The sequence below is a fragment of the Grammomys surdaster genome, unplaced genomic scaffold, assembly GCF_004785775.1.
Source record: "Grammomys surdaster isolate TR1022 unplaced genomic scaffold, NIH_TR_1.0 126086, whole genome shotgun sequence".
Classification (NCBI taxonomy): domain Eukaryota; kingdom Metazoa; phylum Chordata; class Mammalia; order Rodentia; family Muridae; genus Grammomys; species Grammomys surdaster.
Window position 1 is genome coordinate 4,718,036 of NW_021620894.1, and position 20,226 is coordinate 4,738,261.

At 47.1% G+C, this 20,226-nt stretch overlaps 1 protein-coding gene across 1 annotated transcript in view; it reads right to left on the bottom strand.

The window, feature by feature from the left end:
• Window positions 1-264: 264 nt before the first annotated feature.
• Window positions 265-20,226, bottom strand: part of Sorl1 (sortilin related receptor 1) — a 163,299-nt gene continuing 143,337 nt past the window's right edge. The window contains exons 39-48 of the mRNA XM_028755788.1: window positions 19,719-19,801; window positions 18,562-18,661; window positions 16,618-16,802; window positions 14,434-14,553; window positions 13,142-13,306; window positions 11,292-11,466; window positions 10,154-10,260; window positions 7,698-7,890; window positions 5,353-5,565; window positions 265-4,247 (exon numbers count right to left, since the gene is read on the bottom strand). Of these exons, the coding sequence (XP_028611621.1) occupies window positions 4,180-4,247; window positions 5,353-5,565; window positions 7,698-7,890; window positions 10,154-10,260; window positions 11,292-11,466; window positions 13,142-13,306; window positions 14,434-14,553; window positions 16,618-16,802; window positions 18,562-18,661; window positions 19,719-19,801 (1,409 nt within the window). The 3' untranslated portion in view covers window positions 265-4,179. The remainder of the gene's footprint in view (window positions 4,248-5,352; window positions 5,566-7,697; window positions 7,891-10,153; window positions 10,261-11,291; window positions 11,467-13,141; window positions 13,307-14,433; window positions 14,554-16,617; window positions 16,803-18,561; window positions 18,662-19,718; window positions 19,802-20,226) is intronic.

Sequence of the window (20,226 nt, forward strand, 5' to 3'; positions counted from 1 at the left end):
CTTTCTTCTCGCTCCTTAACAGACTGTCCCATACACAGTTACAGTTCTCGGTGAGACACTTGAGCCTACACCCCTGTGGGATAATTCTATTACTTCAAAGCAGCCACCACCGCCCCTTCCCACTCGTCAGTCAGCATAAGACATTGTGTTCTCTGAGGATCCGCCATCTGAGACTAGCTCCTTAATAACAAAATTATCCCAGGTCTTAATGTTCTCTCCTCTACGACATAAATACCCCCTTCAAAGAGACAAATCGGCTGCTGCTTTGGAGACTGTGTTAAGCTATCTTTATTGCACTCAAAAGAACAACTTTACGACACAACACAGTGGATATTTAAATAGATGATGGTGGTGTCTTTATTTTTTTTTTATTTTTTTTTAAACCCAGTTAAATTTTTATTCAGTGAAAAAGGTTGACACCAAGACAAAAAAAAAATTATCTTAAAATTGTGCAACAATGTAGTAAAATCTTCAGCAGAAATCAGTGACTTGGAAACCTAGCCAAGGCGATCGAAGTCATAAATAACCTAATTTTACTTTGGAGAAAAACAGGTACACAGTGTTTCACTTTAAATAAGAGCAGAACAGGCCTTTATTTTGCTGCAGATCCTCCTGACTTTGCCGAGAGTGTTTAGTAAGTCTCAACAACGGTCTTTAAACAAAGAGTGACATGGAATCTCTGAGGGCAATGGTGTTCCACTCGGCATTTATGCTCGGCCCATTGAAGTCATCACAATGAAACCAGTACCATTCCTGGGTTGTCACTCAGCTCTGATGATTAAATGTATAATATGGCTGCTCAAAACGAGTGGGCAGAAACACATGCAACTGGTCCTCCCTCCGCTCTGTTCAGCGATGCTGTTCTGACAATGCACTTCTTGCTGACAATGCACTTCTTGTCTGTGGAGCCAACAGTGCACATTTCCTGCAACCTTAGTCTGGATCTCTGTCTTGCATAGAAGGTAGTCTATATAAACTTAATGCTCTGGCTTTTATTACACAAAAGTTGTACCTGAAAGGCAGCACACACTCCAGCTAAGAAAAACATCACAGGGATGTCGAGATACCCCGACAGAAGGAAGCTTCCGCAGAATTTAGAGTCAATTCTTAACAATTGCAATGGGGATGGTATTCAACTTAGATACATGGCTGAGTCTCTCCAGAGGGGACCCCTCACCTCTCTGCTGAAGGAAAGAGAATTCTCAGGAACTCACCATGACCCTCTTTGTGGGACAGAGAACTAACATATGAGATGGGTTTGGAACCTGGGGACTAGGGTCTTGCTAGCTGGACTGACCACCAGGGACATCTGAAGGCAAAGTGTACCAAAGAGACACTGGAAGGGGCTCAACATATCACTGGCCTTCCTAGCTTACTTCCAGATACCTAGTGCCTTCTGAAGGGCCTGTTCTATATGTTGAAGACTATCATTCAATCTAGCAGACCATCTGGACAGGGAAGAATACACAAAGCAGTGTCCTGGCCAGCTTGTAGTCATAACATAGTGACGCAACCAGAGGTAGAGCCTCAGGAGCCGACTGCTCCCAAAGTCAGAGTGCCAGCCTGCTCTTCAGCTTGTCAGGCATCCAGCAGTGATGGGGATTCTCATCTGTCTCCTCAGATGTGGCACCTCTCGAAGAGTCCTTGGAGGAACTCTTGCTCTGTCACTAAATCCACGTAGACCCATGTCCCACAAATCTCAAAGGGTCTTCAATATGGAAAAGAGAAAAATCAGTTTTCACACAGCCCACAGGGAAGGAAGTACCTGGTGTTTCGATGTTTCATTCCCTGTGAGGTGAGGACTTTCCAAGACTACCCATCGCTTATTTTCACTTCCTACTGTCAGTCCAACCTCTGGACTCTTGCAGATGACAGGGATACCTCAAAACCTCCAGAAAGCAGAGGGAAACAGGAGTGCGTGCTCGAGGAGTTCACAAAAATATACAATTTACACATAGCTGCATTTATCTGCCTCGGTCTTCAGGACCTAAGCTTCTTCTATTTATATAAAATACTCTAGCCTTAACCGGCTACGTGTTTGCAAACAGCACAGTGCATCTTCCGAGGAGAGGGGTGGTGGCGGGTCTGTACAGTACTATGGATCAACATCAGGAGGCCCTGGATCTGGTGCTCGGCAACAACTCCCATTGCCTGCCGGAGACATATGCTCTGTGAAAAGGCTTCACTGAAGAGTAATAGAAAATAATGCCTCATAGCCTTTCACACCAGCTTCTACAAATGCCACCGAAGACTTGGCAGGAAAAGAAAAGAAGAAAATATACTTCCCTAGTGGTTCAATTCAATGGCTTGCCTCCCACCAGACTGTTAATCCTTCAGCTACTTAAAGACTTCATTTAAGTGGAAGTGGTAGGCAGGGAGGAACATTGAGCAAAACTTCAAAGCAAGACAAGATAAAGCTGAGGAAATTCCAGTGGGGTGGGGGGGGACAGTAAAAAAGTGGGTGAGAGGAAAGAGGAAAACGAAATTTGTAAAAAGACTCCTTATTCCCAGGATTTGACACCAGGAGCTATGGCCACATGGCACACTACGTATCTACAGGTCAAAATGCCCATTCAATATACGTATATATCCTAAGAAAAATTGGCTTTTGTTTTCCAAACAACCCTCAGGTAAACTGAGACCCTATTACCACTCAAGAATGATATTTCTAGTTAAAATTCACTAAGCACTTGTGAGGAGGAACACATCGCACGGGAAGGAGGCAGGTTTCACAGAACTTGCATATAGAAGACATGTGTTCAGAGACATAACTTTGGGATATTCGAAGAGCTTGCTGCTTTTCCGTGGGGAGGAAATCCTCAACGAGGTGGTTCACACAACACAAGTCACGACAGAGTGGACATCAGACCCTACACGTCAGGCTGAAGGACGGGTTGAGGCCACCAGGGAGTCTGAAGAACTTTCAAGTGGCCGTTGACACGAAACAAAGGGGTTGGGGGCTTGTTTAGACAATCATGGCGTTTCACAGAGAAAGCAAATGAACAAATCTGCTGATGGAGAGGTCAAGTATTTAGACCATCTCCATCCCTGGCAATGACTACAGACTCTCTGTGGATGGCTGCGGACACAGGCTAAGGAAGCAGAAGGATAGGGAAGGGATCCCGAGAAGGCACAGACCCAAATTCAAAATGACTGCATATATCAGAATGGACTTTTGAGGACGTGTCAGTGGTTAAAACCCATTACAAAAATTTTACATTTGAGATTCTTTGGTGGTGACTAGAAAAGAAAGGAAAACTCAAATTTAAAAATGGAGACATGGCATACATTTGCAATGCATATCTATCATGGCACAGATCTAGAACTTTCTCCCACAACCACAGTTAATTTTTTTTTTCAAGTGACAATGATCCCAGTGTATAAGAAAGCGGCGGCATCACCTGGCAGCTTCCAGAGGGACACTTTGTACAGAGACATGCACAGTAGAAGCCCATGGGTTCCTAGAAGACAGGGGCTATGGCTTGCAGGGCTTCCCAGGCTACAGGGCAGTTGAATTGGAATCTAGCAGTAACTTAGAATTCTCTTCTGCCAAAGACCTGTCCCTGACACACGAGCAAATAAAAACAGGTTGCTCCTGCTCCCCACCCCAACCCTGTTGGGCAAGGGGGTCCTTCACACATAGGGTTTCAGACAGCCACTAAAATATGGCCTTATACAGAGTCCCAATAAATTAACAAAAACAATAGCACACGACCTTCCCCCACAAGACACCCACATACTTAAGTAAACTAAACCCAAACGAGGTGTAGAAGCTGAGTCGTTTTCAAGGAGGATGTACCCACCCATTCTTCTCTCTTGAAGGCTTTATTAAATACATTTCTGTGTCTTAGAAAGACAAAAAGAACGGTCGACGATTTAATGAAGCAAAATGATCTCACAGACTTAAAAGCATGCCCAGCCAGTGCAGCCCTGTAAGATGACATCAGTGTCAAAACAAAGGATGTAGTTACTAAAGTCAACCTGCTTTCAAGTTCACAGGTGATACTACAAAGTTTATTCATTCCTTCCTTTCCTCTTTTTTTTTTTTTGTTTTTTTGTAGTTTTGGCCCATATAAAAATAACATATTGCAACTCAAAGTGCATCTTTTAAAATAAACCATCAACTATCTTTATCAAATAAAATATTTACACCATTTGGTTTCTAGTGAGAAAAGCTCTTCACGCTATCACCATGGGGACATCGTCTGAGAATCCAGTAATCATGGGAGCATCTTCATCGTCCTCTCCTGAAGAGAAAACAGCCAGGCCTTGGTGAGTTCCGGCGGAGTTCTAAGTGGCCCGCATACCCCCTCTCTGCCTGGGCCCACCGAACCCCGGCTAAACCAACACTACTAACTAGTTATGAACCCCAGAGTGGCTTACCTCTACCATGGTCAGATCACCCTCTCCCCATCCCTAGGTGACCACACTAATTTTAATAGTCATTTCATGTAAAGCCTGTAGGAAGCTTCTCTTACTTGAGTTATCTCTGTATGTATTTTTGGATCTGAACTGCTCTGAGGAAATGGAGACTGGGTGGGGGGGGGAGGAGCTTAAGAATTCTGAGGGCAGCTTCCCAGGCTTCATGGCTGTCCCTTTGAGACTCCTGGTGACCAGCCTTTAGTGACTATTGAAGGGTATCCTGATAGACCAACCAAAAGGAGCCTCCCTAGTCATTCAGGGCGCTCCTGGTACGTGCTGATTATCAAGAAAGGAAACAGAGAAGGCGAGGGTCATAGGATCGCTGGAGTGGAAAACACATTGCTTGATAAACAAAAAAAGCAGCAACAAGTAGTCTATAGGAGAAGTAAACCCAAAAACTCACGCCTGGTGCCTTGATGTTGGGGGAAGCCTTTCCCACATCCTCTATATTACATGACCTGGCTCTTAGCTCTGTCAGCTTATGGCTGGCAGCATGTAAGGACTTCTCATGGGGATCCAAAGATTTCCCTTCCCCTTAACTGTGCATAACCCTGCAGAGTAAGAAGCCTGTGCAGGTTGGGCTAGCCATGGAGAAAGGTGTGGCTGACAGAAGGGCTTCATGTAGAAGTTGACCAGAGATGTGATACTTTGGTTTTGAAGCCCTCCGGAGGAAGGATTAGACCAGGGTCAGGTGGACATACCTGAGGATTGTTCTGAAATTTGGGGAGCATTCAAACCCAGGACCCAGCACTCCCTGTCACTTCTCCTGTTTGGGGCCTAAACTATACAACTGAAGAGAACATGGTGTTTTGATTAAGGAAGAGGAAAAGGCAAAGATCCCAGGAGTGACACCTGTCCTGCAAGGATGTACTGTGTCTTTCCCACTTGCTTCCTGGTGTTCCTTTGGCCCTGGTACCCCTGATTACTTACCTAGGTCATCCCCAGAGGAGAAGATGGCCGAGCCCAGCCTGGAGCTGTAGTGGCTATTGGCAAAAGCTGTGAAGCTGCTCTGTAAACGGCGGTGCTTTGTGTAGAGGATGGCGAAGCCGACACCCAGGCTCAGCAGGATCAGGAAGAGGATAGGAACCACCACAGCTGCAACGTCGGGAGACCTGGCAGCCTGGACCATTGCTGTTTCTCCACCTGTGGAGGCAACAGAACGTTGCCAGCGAGCCTCCCACCCGAGGGCCAGCCAGAAAAGGATGGACCGGCAACTTCGCCATGCTCCGCCCACCCACCAAAATAGGAAAGAAAGAAAGAAAGAAAGAAAGAAAGAAAGAAAGAAAGAAAGAAAGAAAGAAAGAAAGAAAAAAGCCCAGTGTTTACAAGGGTTCCAACAAACCAGCCTGCTTTCCTTGTGTGACATGTTCCAGCCCATGCGTGAAGGCTGGTGTTTCCCAAGTACTTACCATGAGCCCACAGACCGTGGGCCTTGCACATGCAAATACAGTAATTACATTAGACTCCTAATCACTGCCTTGTTGGTTATTTAGATAATCTCTTGGAAGGGAGACCTTTGTTGGGGCATCAACGCTGATTTCATTAGCATTATTACTTAAGGCCGCTTGCTTGCCTCACATAAGAGGATGTGAAATCAGACCACTAATTAACGAGATTGCAATTATTTCCCCTACTTGGCACCAAAGTCACTTCTACATTGCAATTACCTGAAGCTCCGTTAAGTGATATAAACGAGATTCCTTTACTGCGGTGCGGCAGGGACTCAACAGCTCGTGAAGTTTTATGGGGCTTCCCCCACCCCTCTTTCTCTTAAGTACAAAAAGAGAAACAATGTTTCCATATACAGCTGACATTTTTTTAAAAGCTTGTTCCTAAGCTAGCTGTCTGTAACCTGACAATGATGCTGCCTTCTCAAAATCTTAAACAAATGTTGGCTTTGGCTTTAGACGGTTCGCTGATAGATCCGGGGGGCCATTGTCTTGAGACTGAGTAAACTTCTCTCATTTCAGATCTTGGGGCCAGTATAAACTTGGGGCAGGGAAACAGAGGTTTGGAATCGGTTTTAGCAAAGGAGGCAGTCTTTCCTTAGGTCTCTCCAGACCTTGGGGTTGTTTCCTGGTATGGGGAAGAGATCTCACAGAGAAAGCAGGGGTTCAGGCAGACAGAATGCATATTAAAATGGACCAGAGAACAACCATTTCTTCTGGGCCTAATCTAGCAATTCAGTACGCATGGTCTCTAAATTTCTTTCCTTTTCTAACCAGGAAATTAATATTTTCAAGTTTATCCCAAATGGCAAGGTGATAAATTACAGAAATCCTCCCAGGGTGGAGCCTGGAGGAGTGGGTAGATGTCTGAGAGTCTAATCAGCTGGACTCCCTAAAAGCAGCTGTCAGGGGATCTCATAACCGGTTTTCCCCAATGTGTATTGCACAGACTAGTAAGCGGTTTTGCTTAAAACCAGGGCTTATTAAGAAGAAAGTGTATTATCAAGAGTTTTGCTGTTTGTTTTCTGTAGGACCTTCCCAGGGCCTTGATTCTGCCCTGACTTTCCAGAGGGAGGTAGAGGAAGGAAGTATCCACTCTCTGAGAGTGTTTACTCAGGAAGTGCTAATGGTCCAGGATGGGGTGAGCTAACGACATGGAGAATGGCAGGTCTGTTAGCATCCTGGAGGCTCCAAGAAGAAAGCCACCAACAGAACTCCTGCTCATCTAGCCTGATGGTTAGACAGTCTTGTCAGCTTGACTGGGCTTACTCCATCTTATGCAAAACTGAGACAAATTTCTGGGCGTTTTTGTGAGGGTCTTTCAGAGGGAGTAAGTGAGGGGAAAGACCCATCTTTAACGCAGGTGGCACTGTCCCCATGGGCTTGGGACTTGGATGTAATGGAGGAGGAGAAGGAAAGGGCTAAGCACTAACATTCTACTGCTTCTTAAGTGCTAATGAGGCCTAGGCAGCTGCCTTGGGCTCCTGCGGCTATGCCTTCTTCTCTGAGATGGACTATATCTCCCCAAACCCACAGCCAAATCCTTCCACTCGCAACTTGCTTCTTGTAGTGCATCTAGCCACAGTAACAAGAAAAAAAAGTAAGTAATACACGACTCAGTGGGGTACTTTGCAATTCTCAGTACCAACGGCCGTCAAGAAGTATTTACCAACGCCATCAGTACCCAACTAAGTTGGCGCTTAAATGACTTTCTCTGGCACACAGGCAGCCCTTGGAATGTGTTTTAGAAAGATTATCAGAAAACCCATCACGTGCCTCTCCTTCCTCAGAAAAGGACCCGGAGAGGACGGGCACACGGAGGCTCACCTGAGCTCAGGGCATCATACAGCAGCACGGCAGGCTCCCCACAGATCTGGCTACCAAAGAGACATCGTGCTTGGACCGTGAAAGTGTAATTATGACCCATCTTCAGGTTAGACACTTTAAAGAAATTGTCAGTAGTATTCCCGAGGTAAGCGGTGAGATTCACAGCACTGTCGAACATGTGTATCTCGTAGCCCTGTAAACAAGCACACACTGGACCATTCAGAGGTTTGGATAAGGGACCTGATTACTGTTTTCTGTTTCTGTTACTAGCTCCAGCTATATGCGAGACCTTACTGCAGGCTTTTTTTTATGGATGCTAATATACTTTGAGTTTTCTTGCTAGGTCTTTCGATGATACGATTGTGATATTAAACTCAGAGAACAGGACTTACCCTACTCACAACGTGCATGAGAGGATGGGCAAGACATGGCCGGAGAAGAACCATTTCAACCATCATATACTCAAGAGGTGGCAGCTGCTGGTGCCTGGCAGTACCAACGTCTCAAAGTCTCAAAGAGCCTGGCTATCTCAGTAATGCTTTGCAGTAAGGGATCTGACTAGTGACACCTCCTGGTGGCAGTGGGTGCAGGCAAGACCGGAGAACGTGCAATCAGAAAGGGAGGTAGTCACCTGCCTACCACAGAGTGTTGGAAGATCTCTGTCATTCATTTCCTGTCTCCTTGCTTTCTAGCTCTCTCTAGCCTGATCCCAGAGCCAGACAGTCTGATGCACTTAAGACACGGGAGCACTTAAGCAGGTTGCGGGCTTAGAAGCATAAGCTTTTTTTTCCTGATGATCTTTATAAAACACATTTCAACATGCTTAAATGCTTCTGAGGAGGACAGGATGAAGTAATCTCTCCCTTCGTCGTCTCAGGAAATCCCTGACTACGTTGTGCTAGGAAAGTGGCAAGCCAGACCCGAGATGCCAGCTGGGATCAGGCTGGTGGCCAGGTTCTCTGCTGCCCTCCAAATGTTCCAGTGCCAAACTCTGTCCCCATCTGAGCCCACCACACAGTCAGTCTCTGTTCCTATTCCATGGACCTGTCTCTAATGCTAAGCCAGGAAGAGGAGAGGTGATCACACTATACCAGGCCTGCACTCTGTTAGAAATGGAACCCTGACTTGTACTCTCAACCCAAAGCTGGGCCTCTGCCGCCCAGACAGGCTCCCCTAGTGGCAACTGGATGCCAAGCTGGGCTTCCCAATACCTGTCTGGCATCCTAACAGCACCCCTTCTTACAAGCTAGTAATCAGTATTTACTATCTGATGAGAAGAATCCAGTGTGGAACACTTGTAAAATACGTTACAACCAAACAATGGAAAATGATACAGTGTATACAAGCCACCTCTACTTCCTGTTAGGCATTTATGTTTCTTCTTCCTATCATGAGGTAGACTATATCAAATTTTAACATATTGCTTTTCTCAGAGTAAAATCTTAGAATAACTACATCAGGGAATGTGAACATTTCAATGTGTCTGATAAGTACTACCAAAGAGCCTTCCAAAACTTTGAACTAACTTAGACTCCCAGAGGGTCATTCCCAGCTACTTCCCATACTAGTGCTACTCCCCCAGAGATCTGGGCAGGCTCCGTGTCTTCCACATTAGCTTGCTAGGGGCCGTTCTCTTCCTGCTCATGGCTGCTGGAATACTTTACTGTTCAGTACACTTTTCAAAATTGGAGTATTTCTGGATGGATTTGATATTCTTAAGGAAATCTACCAGGTAGATATCCCAGATATAGGAGCTGTGACGAGTCTCTCAGATGGTGAGGACTTCCGAGGTCCTGAGCCTGGCTCTCACGTGACACTGTGCTAAATCCTTGGGCTCTTTGCCTACACTGTTCCTCCAGGTGAGGAGCTGGGTCCTCGCAGCCCTACTGTGCTCTCACACTTTGCTTTCAAGGGGACCAAGCCAGCTCCACTCAATGACGAGTCCGACCTCCTGGGTAAATTGCATGGCTCTCACTCCTCCTTCTTTCCCATGGTGGACAGAGTACTGGCCTGCCATTAGCAAAACAAAGGTATCTTTTCATAAACCAACAAAGTATCCTCGTGTACTTCTTGCTCCTTCTAATTACTCTGGGGAGACAGTGACAAGGTGCTAGGTTGAGCTGTGGTTCCTGGTGCCTAGCTGTCAAAGGGCTGGGAAAGGAAGGAGGATTTGGTTCTAATGCTGAGCACAGTCCGGCTTCAGGGAGCACCATGAGCCCCCTACACGTTGCTTTCTTCTGAGGACAAGCGTGTGGCTGGTGAGTGCTGAGTGCAGGCATTCTTGCACTTAATCTAAACATTTCATTCAACTTCCGTTCTCACGTTCGCTACTGCTCTGTGCTTTCCTCTCTCTCTTCTTCATGCCATCCGCCTGCCTGCTGTTAAAGAACCCGTCTCTAAAGCAGAGTTACGGTAGGCAGAGGTCCAGAGTCATTGAGGCTGCGTGAGGAACTTACCCTGGTTTCATTGAACTGCTTTTCCTTTAAAGCTAGGCTTTTCCAGAAGAGGAGAACGTGGTCGTTTTCCGTTATGATTTTTAAGGCATCGGGTGCTGATAATGGAACTGAGAGTGTAAGATTAAGCAAGTTGCAGTTAGTACACATGTAGCAGAACCTTTGTTTCCTCATCTAGAAAAAGGCTAAAATTGCTTCCAGCATCCAAGGGCTGGGATAAGGAAGATAAACCATGGACACTGCTCAGTATGGCCCCACAGTTGTCATGGTTACTAGTCCTTTAACCATGAAATCTTGGACAATGTCTAAAATTACAGCCCTTGGGAATCGAGGACAGACAAAAGCAGATGGTGGGCAGAGGCAGCAAGGAGCAAGGAAGGAAGAACAAATTATGTCTGGCCACAGGGCCCCGAGGAGGATGTGGAGGACATGGAGATTGGTCCCAGTCCACCACCTCATCACCAAGCTAATTGGGCCTAGATGCATGTGACAACCACTGATACTGTTTATCACTATCTAGGCAGCTGAGTTCATGGCTCACTCAATGGACAGGAGCCGAACCACGGCCTTGTTACCCCCCATCCTACCCGCCTGGTCAACAGGAGGGCCACTGGGAAATGCTGTCGGGCTTTGTAACTCTCTTGAGCACGCCTCTTGTAAGACACGCTAAGGGACAGCAGTGTGAAAAAGACTCAGAGGTTGGATGTAGCTCATTGGTAGAGTGGTTGCCTAGTGCTCTAGACACTCCGAGTTTAAGTCCTCGAATTGCACACACACACACATATATATATATACATATATGTATATATATATACATATATATGCATATATATATGTATATATATATGAACATATGATGCATGTGCTGTCTCATTTTTTGTATTCTTGAAGTCTTTTGTAAATATATATTATATATTTATCATATGTTATATTCTATATAAATATATATAAACATGTTTATATATATTTATACAGAGTCTTTCTCAGAACACCTAGCCATGGTCCCCTTACCACAGCCCAGGAAAACCCACATCCCTGCCTGGGTCTGCTGTAGCACGGGCAGAGAAAGGGAGTGCTTGAGTGTCTTAAGATGCTTTGGCCCTCCTCTATGCCCAGGCTACAGTGATGCAGCAAGGCTTACCTGTGGTGATTTTTATGCTGGAATCCTTGCTCATGTTTCCCAGCTGGACAATGATATGGTATTTGCCTCCAGGTTCCAGCTTGCCAAGGCTGTACTCCACGGTACTGTTGCGGGATCTGACTTTGTAGCTCCTGTCTGTCTTCCTGATCAGATCTTTCACTGCAATGGCGTAGAACTAAGACAGACAGAGGGAGGCGCTAAGTAGTGGTCAGAAGCAAGGCCCTTTTCTTTAAATCAGCTACTGATTATTAACAATACTTTATGCAATTTGTAAATACCACTGCTTAGTCACTGCTGTACTGTTGGGGAGAGACATCATGGCCAAGACCACTCTTATTAAAAATAAAAATAGCCTTTACAGTTTCAGAGGTTAGTCCATTACGTCATGGTGGGGATGATGGCTGTACAATGGTGCTGAAGCACCAGCTGAGAGCTTTACTTCCTGATCACCAAACCTCCTGAAACCTCAAAGCTCACCTGTAGTGACACACTTCTTCCAAGAGGCCACACCCCCTAATCCTTCTAATCCTTCTAATCCGTTCAAACAGTTCCACTCCCTGGCGACTGAGTATTCAAATATACGAGCCTTTGGGGGCCATTCTCATTCAAATGGCCACAGCCATGGGACAGTTAACCTACCACCTCGCCCAGGGAACAATAACAAGAGACAATGTCTGTGAGTGTTCCATACAGATACAATTCTTTTTCAGATCCTTCCAACGTGCAGTTAGGTATGGAACTCAGGCACGGGGTTAGGCAAGGGGTTGGTGATTCTGGACCTCAAAGTTTAATGCATTTTTGGAAAGTCTTTGGGATAGCCAGGGTCCATCTTATAACAAGTATGCTTACCCAGAACTACATGCATAAGTATCAGCTAGATGAGGGGTGGGGAGGGGAGGGGAAGAAAAAAGAGATAGAAAAAGAAAGGGGAGAGGGAGATAAGAAAAAGTGAAAGAAGAGGGAAGACAGGGAAGCAGAACTGTACAATAGGAAGAGGAGGGAGTGAAAAGCCTGGAGGAAAGCAAAATGCTCTAGGGAGAGCCACATTTATCGCTAGGCTTCTGTCTCTTCATCCTGTCAACAGCTTCTGGACACTGTCAGAGGGAAGGCCGTGGATGAGATGTTCAACCCCGAGCTCTAAAGCACAAAGAGCCCTGCCTGCTCTCTCCCAGGCCACTTCTTACACAGGGAGTGCGGAGGGAAGGACACACAAAGGATGCCCAGGAAACCAGATCACTAGGAAGAGTATGAGACTCAGCAGCCGAGAGGGAACCACACTGCTTGGGTGTAGGGGGTGAGGGGGAGAGGTCACAGCAGTCCAGAGTAAGGAACAGTGCGGGTATTTCTAGGATTGGTGCCTTGAACTTTTATTTTCAGCAAGGGATAGCAAGCTCTCTGGAAAAATCTAGATGGCAGGTATTTTAGGCGTCAAAGGTCTTAGGACCTCAACCACAAATAATCCTATTTCTGGTGGCACAAAAACAGACACAGGTCTTAAGTAAGTGGATGGGTGTGGCCTGGTTCCAATTAAACATTAATTTTAAAAAAAAATTAATCATACAGAGGCTGGATTTGGCCTGCGGGACTTCATGTGCTGAGCTCCGGTTAATGAAGAGAACATGGACAGGTGAGGAAGGACTGAGAAATATGGTGACAGGGAACAATGGATGAGAGCCAACCCAGAAGGGATCCCTGGGAAGGTCCGTCCTCTGACCACACGGACATGGGGACAAGGCCCGTTGAGCTGAGCTGCAATGCCTGTGTTACCTGTTGTATCGCCAGACCCCTTCCACCCCACTCCCCTCCCCTGAAGCAAGCCAAGAACAGGCGCAGTAGCCTGCACGCCTCACCAAGTCCTGGTCAGGAGAGTCATAGGGCGACTCCCACTTGATGATCGCTGAGGTTTTGCCTATTTGGACGGCGTGCAGGTGCCGAGGTGGAAGCCGGCTGTCCGGGATCATCTTCACTACAACGTAGTCAGAAGCCGGCCCTTGGTAAGGGACCAACACCCGGACCTAGGGCCCAAGCACACACAGGGAAGACAGTAGCACATGGGCTCGTACCAGCTCTGTGAAACTGCTTCCTCCATAAGCTAAGGACACATGGTCACAATTAAAATTCGACTAGCACAAAATAATATAAAATAGTTCCCTGACCAGATATGCCCTGAACATATGTAAGCATAGATATGCTATATAAACACACACAGACACACACAGACACACACAGACACGCACACACTGTGTGCAGCTTATCTTGTAAAAATCTTTAACACACAACTGTGCTTTCCTTCCTAAAAATTAATAGTATGGATTCGGATTTTTCCCCATATGGGTACATTCATCGCTATCTTCTTTTGGACAGTTGTTCTATAGTCTGCCTCCATGGATAAGCCATAATTTATTTTACTAATCTTCACTTGAAAGGTTCAGGCTGTTATCAGATCTTTCGTACTCAGAAGTAATACTGGCCAATGCGCTAGCTTCATTTGTTTCCTTAACCTTGCGTATGTTAGAGTCATCTCAAAAGAGGGGACGCCATGTGAGAGGTTATCCCCATCACTCAGCCTGTGGGACAGTCTGTGGGGGCGTTTTCTTGATTGATAACTGATGTGATCAGCCCACTGTGGGCAGTGCCACTCTGGGCAGGTAGTCCTGGGTTCTCTAAGAAAGCAGACTTAAGCGGGTCTCAGGAGGCCGGCCATTGAAGCAGCACTCCTCTGTGGCCTCTGTATCAGCTCCTGACTGTGGTTCCAGTCTTGAGTACCCTCAGTGACAGACTCTAACGTGCAAGATGAAATCACTTTTCTTCTTCAAGTTGCTTTGGGTCATGGTGTTCTTCGTCTCAGCGGTAGAAAGCAAAGCAGGGCAGCCCACACGCCTTTCTCCACATTTTGGCATATATATGTGTGACACTACAGAGGCTAAATTGCTAGGAGTAGGCTCGACAAAGGCCTTTCATTTATCTGAATTTGTGATTCATTCGCCCAGTGATCAATGCTCCACCACTAAGCGGCACTTAGGATACTGACTGTGGGAACTTACACAGAAGATGAATCCAGGTCCCCAGGTCCCCCAGTCTAGGGTGGAGGCTTAATAAATCCTCTTTAATTGCTCATGTTCCCCTGGTGCAGAAAGCTTACCAGAAACAAATACTGCTCGTCCTTGCTGACGATGACTGTCTTATTGTGGAGCGACGTGGTTAAGCTCTTGGGGTTTCGGTAGAGGTCAAGGAAGGACGTGGCGTAGAAAATACCATACACCTAGTAAAGGCGGAGAAGGGGAAAGGCCATCAGCTGATGGAGCGGCGTCCTCGTGGTTTGAAATTGCTAACTTAAAACCTTGGAGATGCTTGTAAAGCACACAGAGAAATCCTCCCTCGGCCTCTGTCATGTTGACAATGCCCAGTGTGCACCTGCACCAGTGACTGGGAAGCAGCTCCTGTCACACAGAGCTTCTGCTTGAGGGGGGTAGGGGGATGGGCAGAGGAGGGAAAAAGAACCGAGAGTAAATGAGAAGCACTGGATGTTGTCCTGAGGCCCGGATGAAGTGTCAGAGCAGAGAGGGGCTCATCAAGGAGGGGTGACATCATACAATCACACAGACAGAGACAGGGGAGCTGAGCGGCTACACTGTGAGGTGGGAAGCTGGTGGATGGACGTTGTCACGTGAGCATGGGAATCTCAGCAGCATGTGGACCGGACCCAGGAGGACAGATGCAGGCAGCCTCCCCAGAAACCCCATTTCCCTTTAGTAGAGCCCTGCTTTCCCTACTCTGGAAGCTACAAGAGCCAGGAACAAGCTTTCAGCTGATGAGGGGTAAGCAGAAGTGCCCTGTAGAGTGGTCCAGAAGGCTCTTCTAATGGCAGGACAGCCTCTCTCTCCCCCACCCCCACCTCTTGCTACCTGGAGTGCAGAAATGAACTGCAGGCTATCTGCCCTTGAGATGACCTTGAAGACGCACACCATTGGCTGGAGATGGTAAGGCCTGGGCTCCCTTCAGGGCGAAAGTGTATTGCTGCCATAGAGGCCTTGAACTTCACTTGACCAAGGGTAGGCCTAAAAGCACATTCTACGGGTCCATGGAGGAAGCTGAGGGAGTCTTGAACTGGGGAAGTGGGAACAAGTAGACAAGGAATGACAACTGTGTCCATTCACATGGGAAGGAACAAGCTGAAGGAGATAAAGTGGAACCAGAACACTTTCTCCCCTGAGTATACGCACAGGAGGCCAGGTACCTGAAGAAAAAGAGTGCATGTCTGCTGGTGTCCTGGGACACAGAGAGGGGACTGACAGGGGGTGTCTGACGGAGACAACAGAGCCACTTCTGGTAACTGCTCAGCAGCTGAAAGTTTGGAGAAGACGGAGTTTAGGTAATGAAGGAGGAAGGCGGCCTCCCAGGGATCAGTTAACTGACAGGAGCTGGGAGGAGAGGAATCCGAGGATGGAAAGCAAATATACACAGGATAGCAAGAAAGGAAGAAGTGAGCCAGGTGGCTTAAGTGGGAGTGGCCTGGTCCTCAGAAGGAAGATGATGTCATTATAATAGGGCCTGTGGAGCATGAGGTGGGGTGACTAGGATGGGTCCCCAGAACCACGGGAGTTGGGAGACGAGAAAAGTCCCTCACAGAGGGTGAAGAAGACAACCGTGAGTGCCGTCAGAATGCTCAGGGACGAGACGGGAGCAGGATGCGGCTGTCCACAGCAGGCCTCATTTCACTCTTCATCTATGAAAGGTGGCTGTGTGTGACCAGTGAATGCACGAGCCAGGGCACGGCACAGGCATGCAGAGAGGCCCTAGCCCCGTGTGCCGCTCCACTGTTTTGAAGGCTGCACCTTATTTACTCTGGAGGGCTGCTCAGTGGGACAAGTGGACCAGCACCAAGCTGAGCTTCTTAATAGAGAAGAGTGACAGCCCATGGGTAGACACCCCTCAAGGTGCAAGGGAGTGCAGAGGGGGGCTGGGGAATCTTTGTCACTGTCTTTTGGTCAGCATCACATGGCGGGCCATACAGAAGAGCAGAGGCTATGAAATCAAAAGGTGTGACCAAGCCCACTACGCAGGATGAGTTTCTTAGCGCAGAAATACAACACTCCACATGTGTGGTCTACCTAGTAACCAACGTTAGGGAGAATCTCTGAGGACAGCAGAGTGAAGTCAGGAATTCGGGGGAGATGGCCGGGATGCCAGGTCCCTTCTGAGTGTAAATTGTGTTTAGGTAAGGAAAAGAAGCAAGAGTAGCAGAGAAGGGACCCCGTGGCTATCTGGGGGCTTAGGTTTGGGGAGGACTCAGGCGACCTTGGGTTGGTCATTCTGGTCCACTTACCACATTCTTGGGGCCAGTCCAGACGCACTCCACTGCAGTCTGATTGATGGCCTTGGCTTTGAGGCTAGGAGCAGGAGGACTGACACCTTTGGTCAAGATGTGCTCAAAGGCCAGAGGACTATCCCCCAAGTCTGTCTTGGCCCAGGCAGAAATCTCATAGGACGTATGAGCTGTCAGATTACTAACTGTGAAAAGAAGGAAGGGGGTTACCAGGGCTGGATGGATGCGGGGTGACAGCCAAGGATTTGGTTGCGTTTACACACACCCTATTTTTCAATAGTTTGTGAATTTGTTTAGTATTTATTAATGTTTAGCAATATAAGTCCTAGAGACTGGATAATGTCTACAGCCAACTCTGTGGGCATACAATTGGCATAACACTCCTTGTGTGGCAAGAGGCATGAGACTCTCACCCATCAATCCGACTATCCCAGGAAACCAAAGAGGGTCTCAAAATCTGTGAACAACGACATCTGTGGCCTGCTACGGTAAACACCGGCTGGAAAATGGGGAGTCATTTCTTCAGTGGTATAACCATTGAACAGTTGCCTTTGCCCCAGTAAAAGATCAACCATGAGCACAATCCCAGTTAAAGTCAGAGCTGGAACCCAAGCACCCAACTGGATAAGACAGGAGAACTGTTAACGTGAGGTCAACCTGAACTACAAAGTGAGTGCCAGGCTAACCTGAGCTATATGGTATATGAAAAACCCAGGGCTGTGAGCTAGTTCAGTTGTAGAGGATTTGCCTAGCATGTACAAGGTCCTGGATTTAATCCCCAGCACAGACACGATGTAATAATAATAAAAACGATGATGATGACAGTGATGTTTGACAGCACTCATATGATTTCCTTCATAAGGCCAAGGAGGAGGGGAGAAGCCTGTGACTGACAGTCCATTCAAACAGTCTGGAAGAAGATGAAAGCAGAAAGCTCCCAAGTCATTCACAGCACCCACAAGCAGCCTTTGGTATTGAAGGTTTTCTCTTGGGAATACATTAAAATCTTCCCGTGAGGTCATCTCCAGGCTAAAGAATTTTAATAGGCCTTGCACTTTGGACAGAGTAAGCGAGGACTGAAACTCTGCCTTTCCATTGTTTGTTCTTCTGCATAGTTGGCAAATCTTTTCTGAATGCCAACCACTCGGTGCAGCTGGTGCTACCTCTTACTAGCTGAGGAGGAGTCAAACTAGAAAGGAAGCAGGTAACAGAATCTGGATGGATTCTTACACAGCGCGGAAATCACCTATCGGGATTAATCTGGCTCCTTTGAGGTTCTACCTCTTCCTCTGTTAGCGCCTCCACTGAGGACCATCAGGTTTAGAAGAAGGTTCAAGGAGCTGCAAGTGAAGGTTCTCTACCTGGTTCAGGAGGATGCAGATGGAATCCTTCTATCCCACAGCCCTGGGTTTTTCATATACCATATAGCTCAGGTTAGCCTGGCACTCACTTTGTAGTTCAGGTTGACCTCATGTTAACAGTTCTCCTGTCTTAACCAGTTGGGTGCTTGGGTTCCAGCTCTGACTTTAACTGGGATTGTGCTCACGGTTGATCATTTACTGGGGCAAAGGCAACTGTTCAATGGTTATACCACTGAGAAATGACTCCCCATTTTCCAGTCAGTGTTTACTGTAGCAGGCCACAGATGTCGTTGTTCACAGATTTTGAGACCCTCTTCGGTTTCCTGGGATAGTCGGATTGATGGGTGAGAGTCTCATGCCTCTTGCCACACAAGGAGTGTTATGCCAGTTGTATGCCCACAGAGTCGGCTGTAGACATTATCCAGTCTCTAGGACTTACATTGCTAAATCTATATAAAATCATCTCCAGAGAAACCCCCCTCTCATTTCCAGCCCCACCCAGCCAAGCTCCAGTCTCAAGAAAGCACTGGTCCAGCTTACTCCTTCCCGTTTTACACAGCAACGCAGCTCAGGGTGTTGTTACCTTTTTGTGACAGTGAACTTCCTCCTTGGAAGTTCAAGGTTTTCTTTTCTTGTTTGTGGGCATCAAATGACCAGAAAAGGTTCACAACATAGCCACTGACCTGCCAAGAACCAGAAAGTGTAAGACACGATGGCCTGACAGTCAGAGGACACAAAGACTACACCAGGCACAGCTGGCCTCTTCAGATGCCTTGTCTCTTTCAATGGACACATGTTTCTTCCCATTTTTAATAAGCTTCTATTTAAGCGAACCATTAAGTACATTCGGTTATTTCTAGTAAGTGGAAGTCAATGGGATATCTCAGTTCAGGTTTCGGTCTTAGTCAAGGTCAAGAGGTCAACATAAGGGCTGGTTTATAAGACCCACAAAATCAGGAAAGACTCCCTTCCCCAAGTTCTCCAATAGAAGAGGTTCTGAACGAAAAATCATTACATGTGGGAAAACAAGAAAAAAGAAAAGTCTTGATGGCTGAACACTAGTGACAAAGGTCCACTCAAAGGCATCTGGTCTATTAGTCCTCTTCGAAAGCCAAGAGCAGACAGGATTGTAAATGCACTAAAGTGAGCGGTACGGGGGCTCTGAAGACCATCCTGTCCCAACATCATAGGTGGGGAGGGATGGAAAGAGGAACCAGCAGATGGGAAACTGTATTATTGCAGTGGATCTCAATTCGAAAGGTCACAGGGACAGATAACCGTGGTGGAGTGGGTTATGCAGACGGGTAGGTGGGAAGACTGTGGGGTTATGGAAGACACAAAGCATATGGGTTTCCAGGGCATCTCATTGTCCGTGGAAGCTTGCCCTACCACAGTGGGAACTCCGGCATTAGCGCCAGTACCAGGAAATCCAATAAAGCTGAAAATTACAGGGTACACGTATTCTCTTAACACCAAGTCTTTCTACGAGCTGGAGCTGTGAACCATTTAATTATACGGTTAAAGAAGAAAGGCACCAGGCTGAGGAGAATAATCACATGTGGAGATTCGAGTTGTTTTTCGCCGGAGTGTGTGTGTGGGGGGGGGAACAACTGTGGTCTGGTATTTCAGCACCCACCAGATTAGGTCCTTCATGTTCCCTAACCTCCCCGCACTAAGACACATGAGTTCCTGTACAAAGGAAGGCCCCGCCCAGCTGCCAGTCTGAGAACTCTGAATTACCTTGATGTTACCATCCATGGTCAGGGTGAAGCTCAGAGAGTTTTCATCGTAGCTGTCAATGTGGATATTTGGGGCTTGGATCACTGGAAAGAAGAAGAGTTGGAGAGAAAGCATACCGTGAAGTAAGGAAGGCAGGACTTCACAGCTTTCGTCTCAACAGACAAAGTGGCCTTTCAGCCAGGGAAGAAAGGGCACCCCAGCTGCCTTTTGCCATCCATCTTTTACCACCATGTCCCTGACTGAGGCCGGGTCCCCTGTTGCACACAACAAACTTGTCCCGCTCGGCTGGCCTCGCATTTAGGGTGAGCAGATAAATGACACTGGACCAATGTCCCCATGTAGCCCAGCTTCAGTTTGGCTCTTGAAGAGTCAAGAACCCTGTGAGTGATGTCTCTATGGGGAACAACAATGTTCCAGCTCCCTTTGTGTCCTTTCTGAAGGACAGCGCATGGTGCTAAGAAAAAGTCAGCTTGGACTATAATCATGGTGACCACGGGGGGGGGGGGGG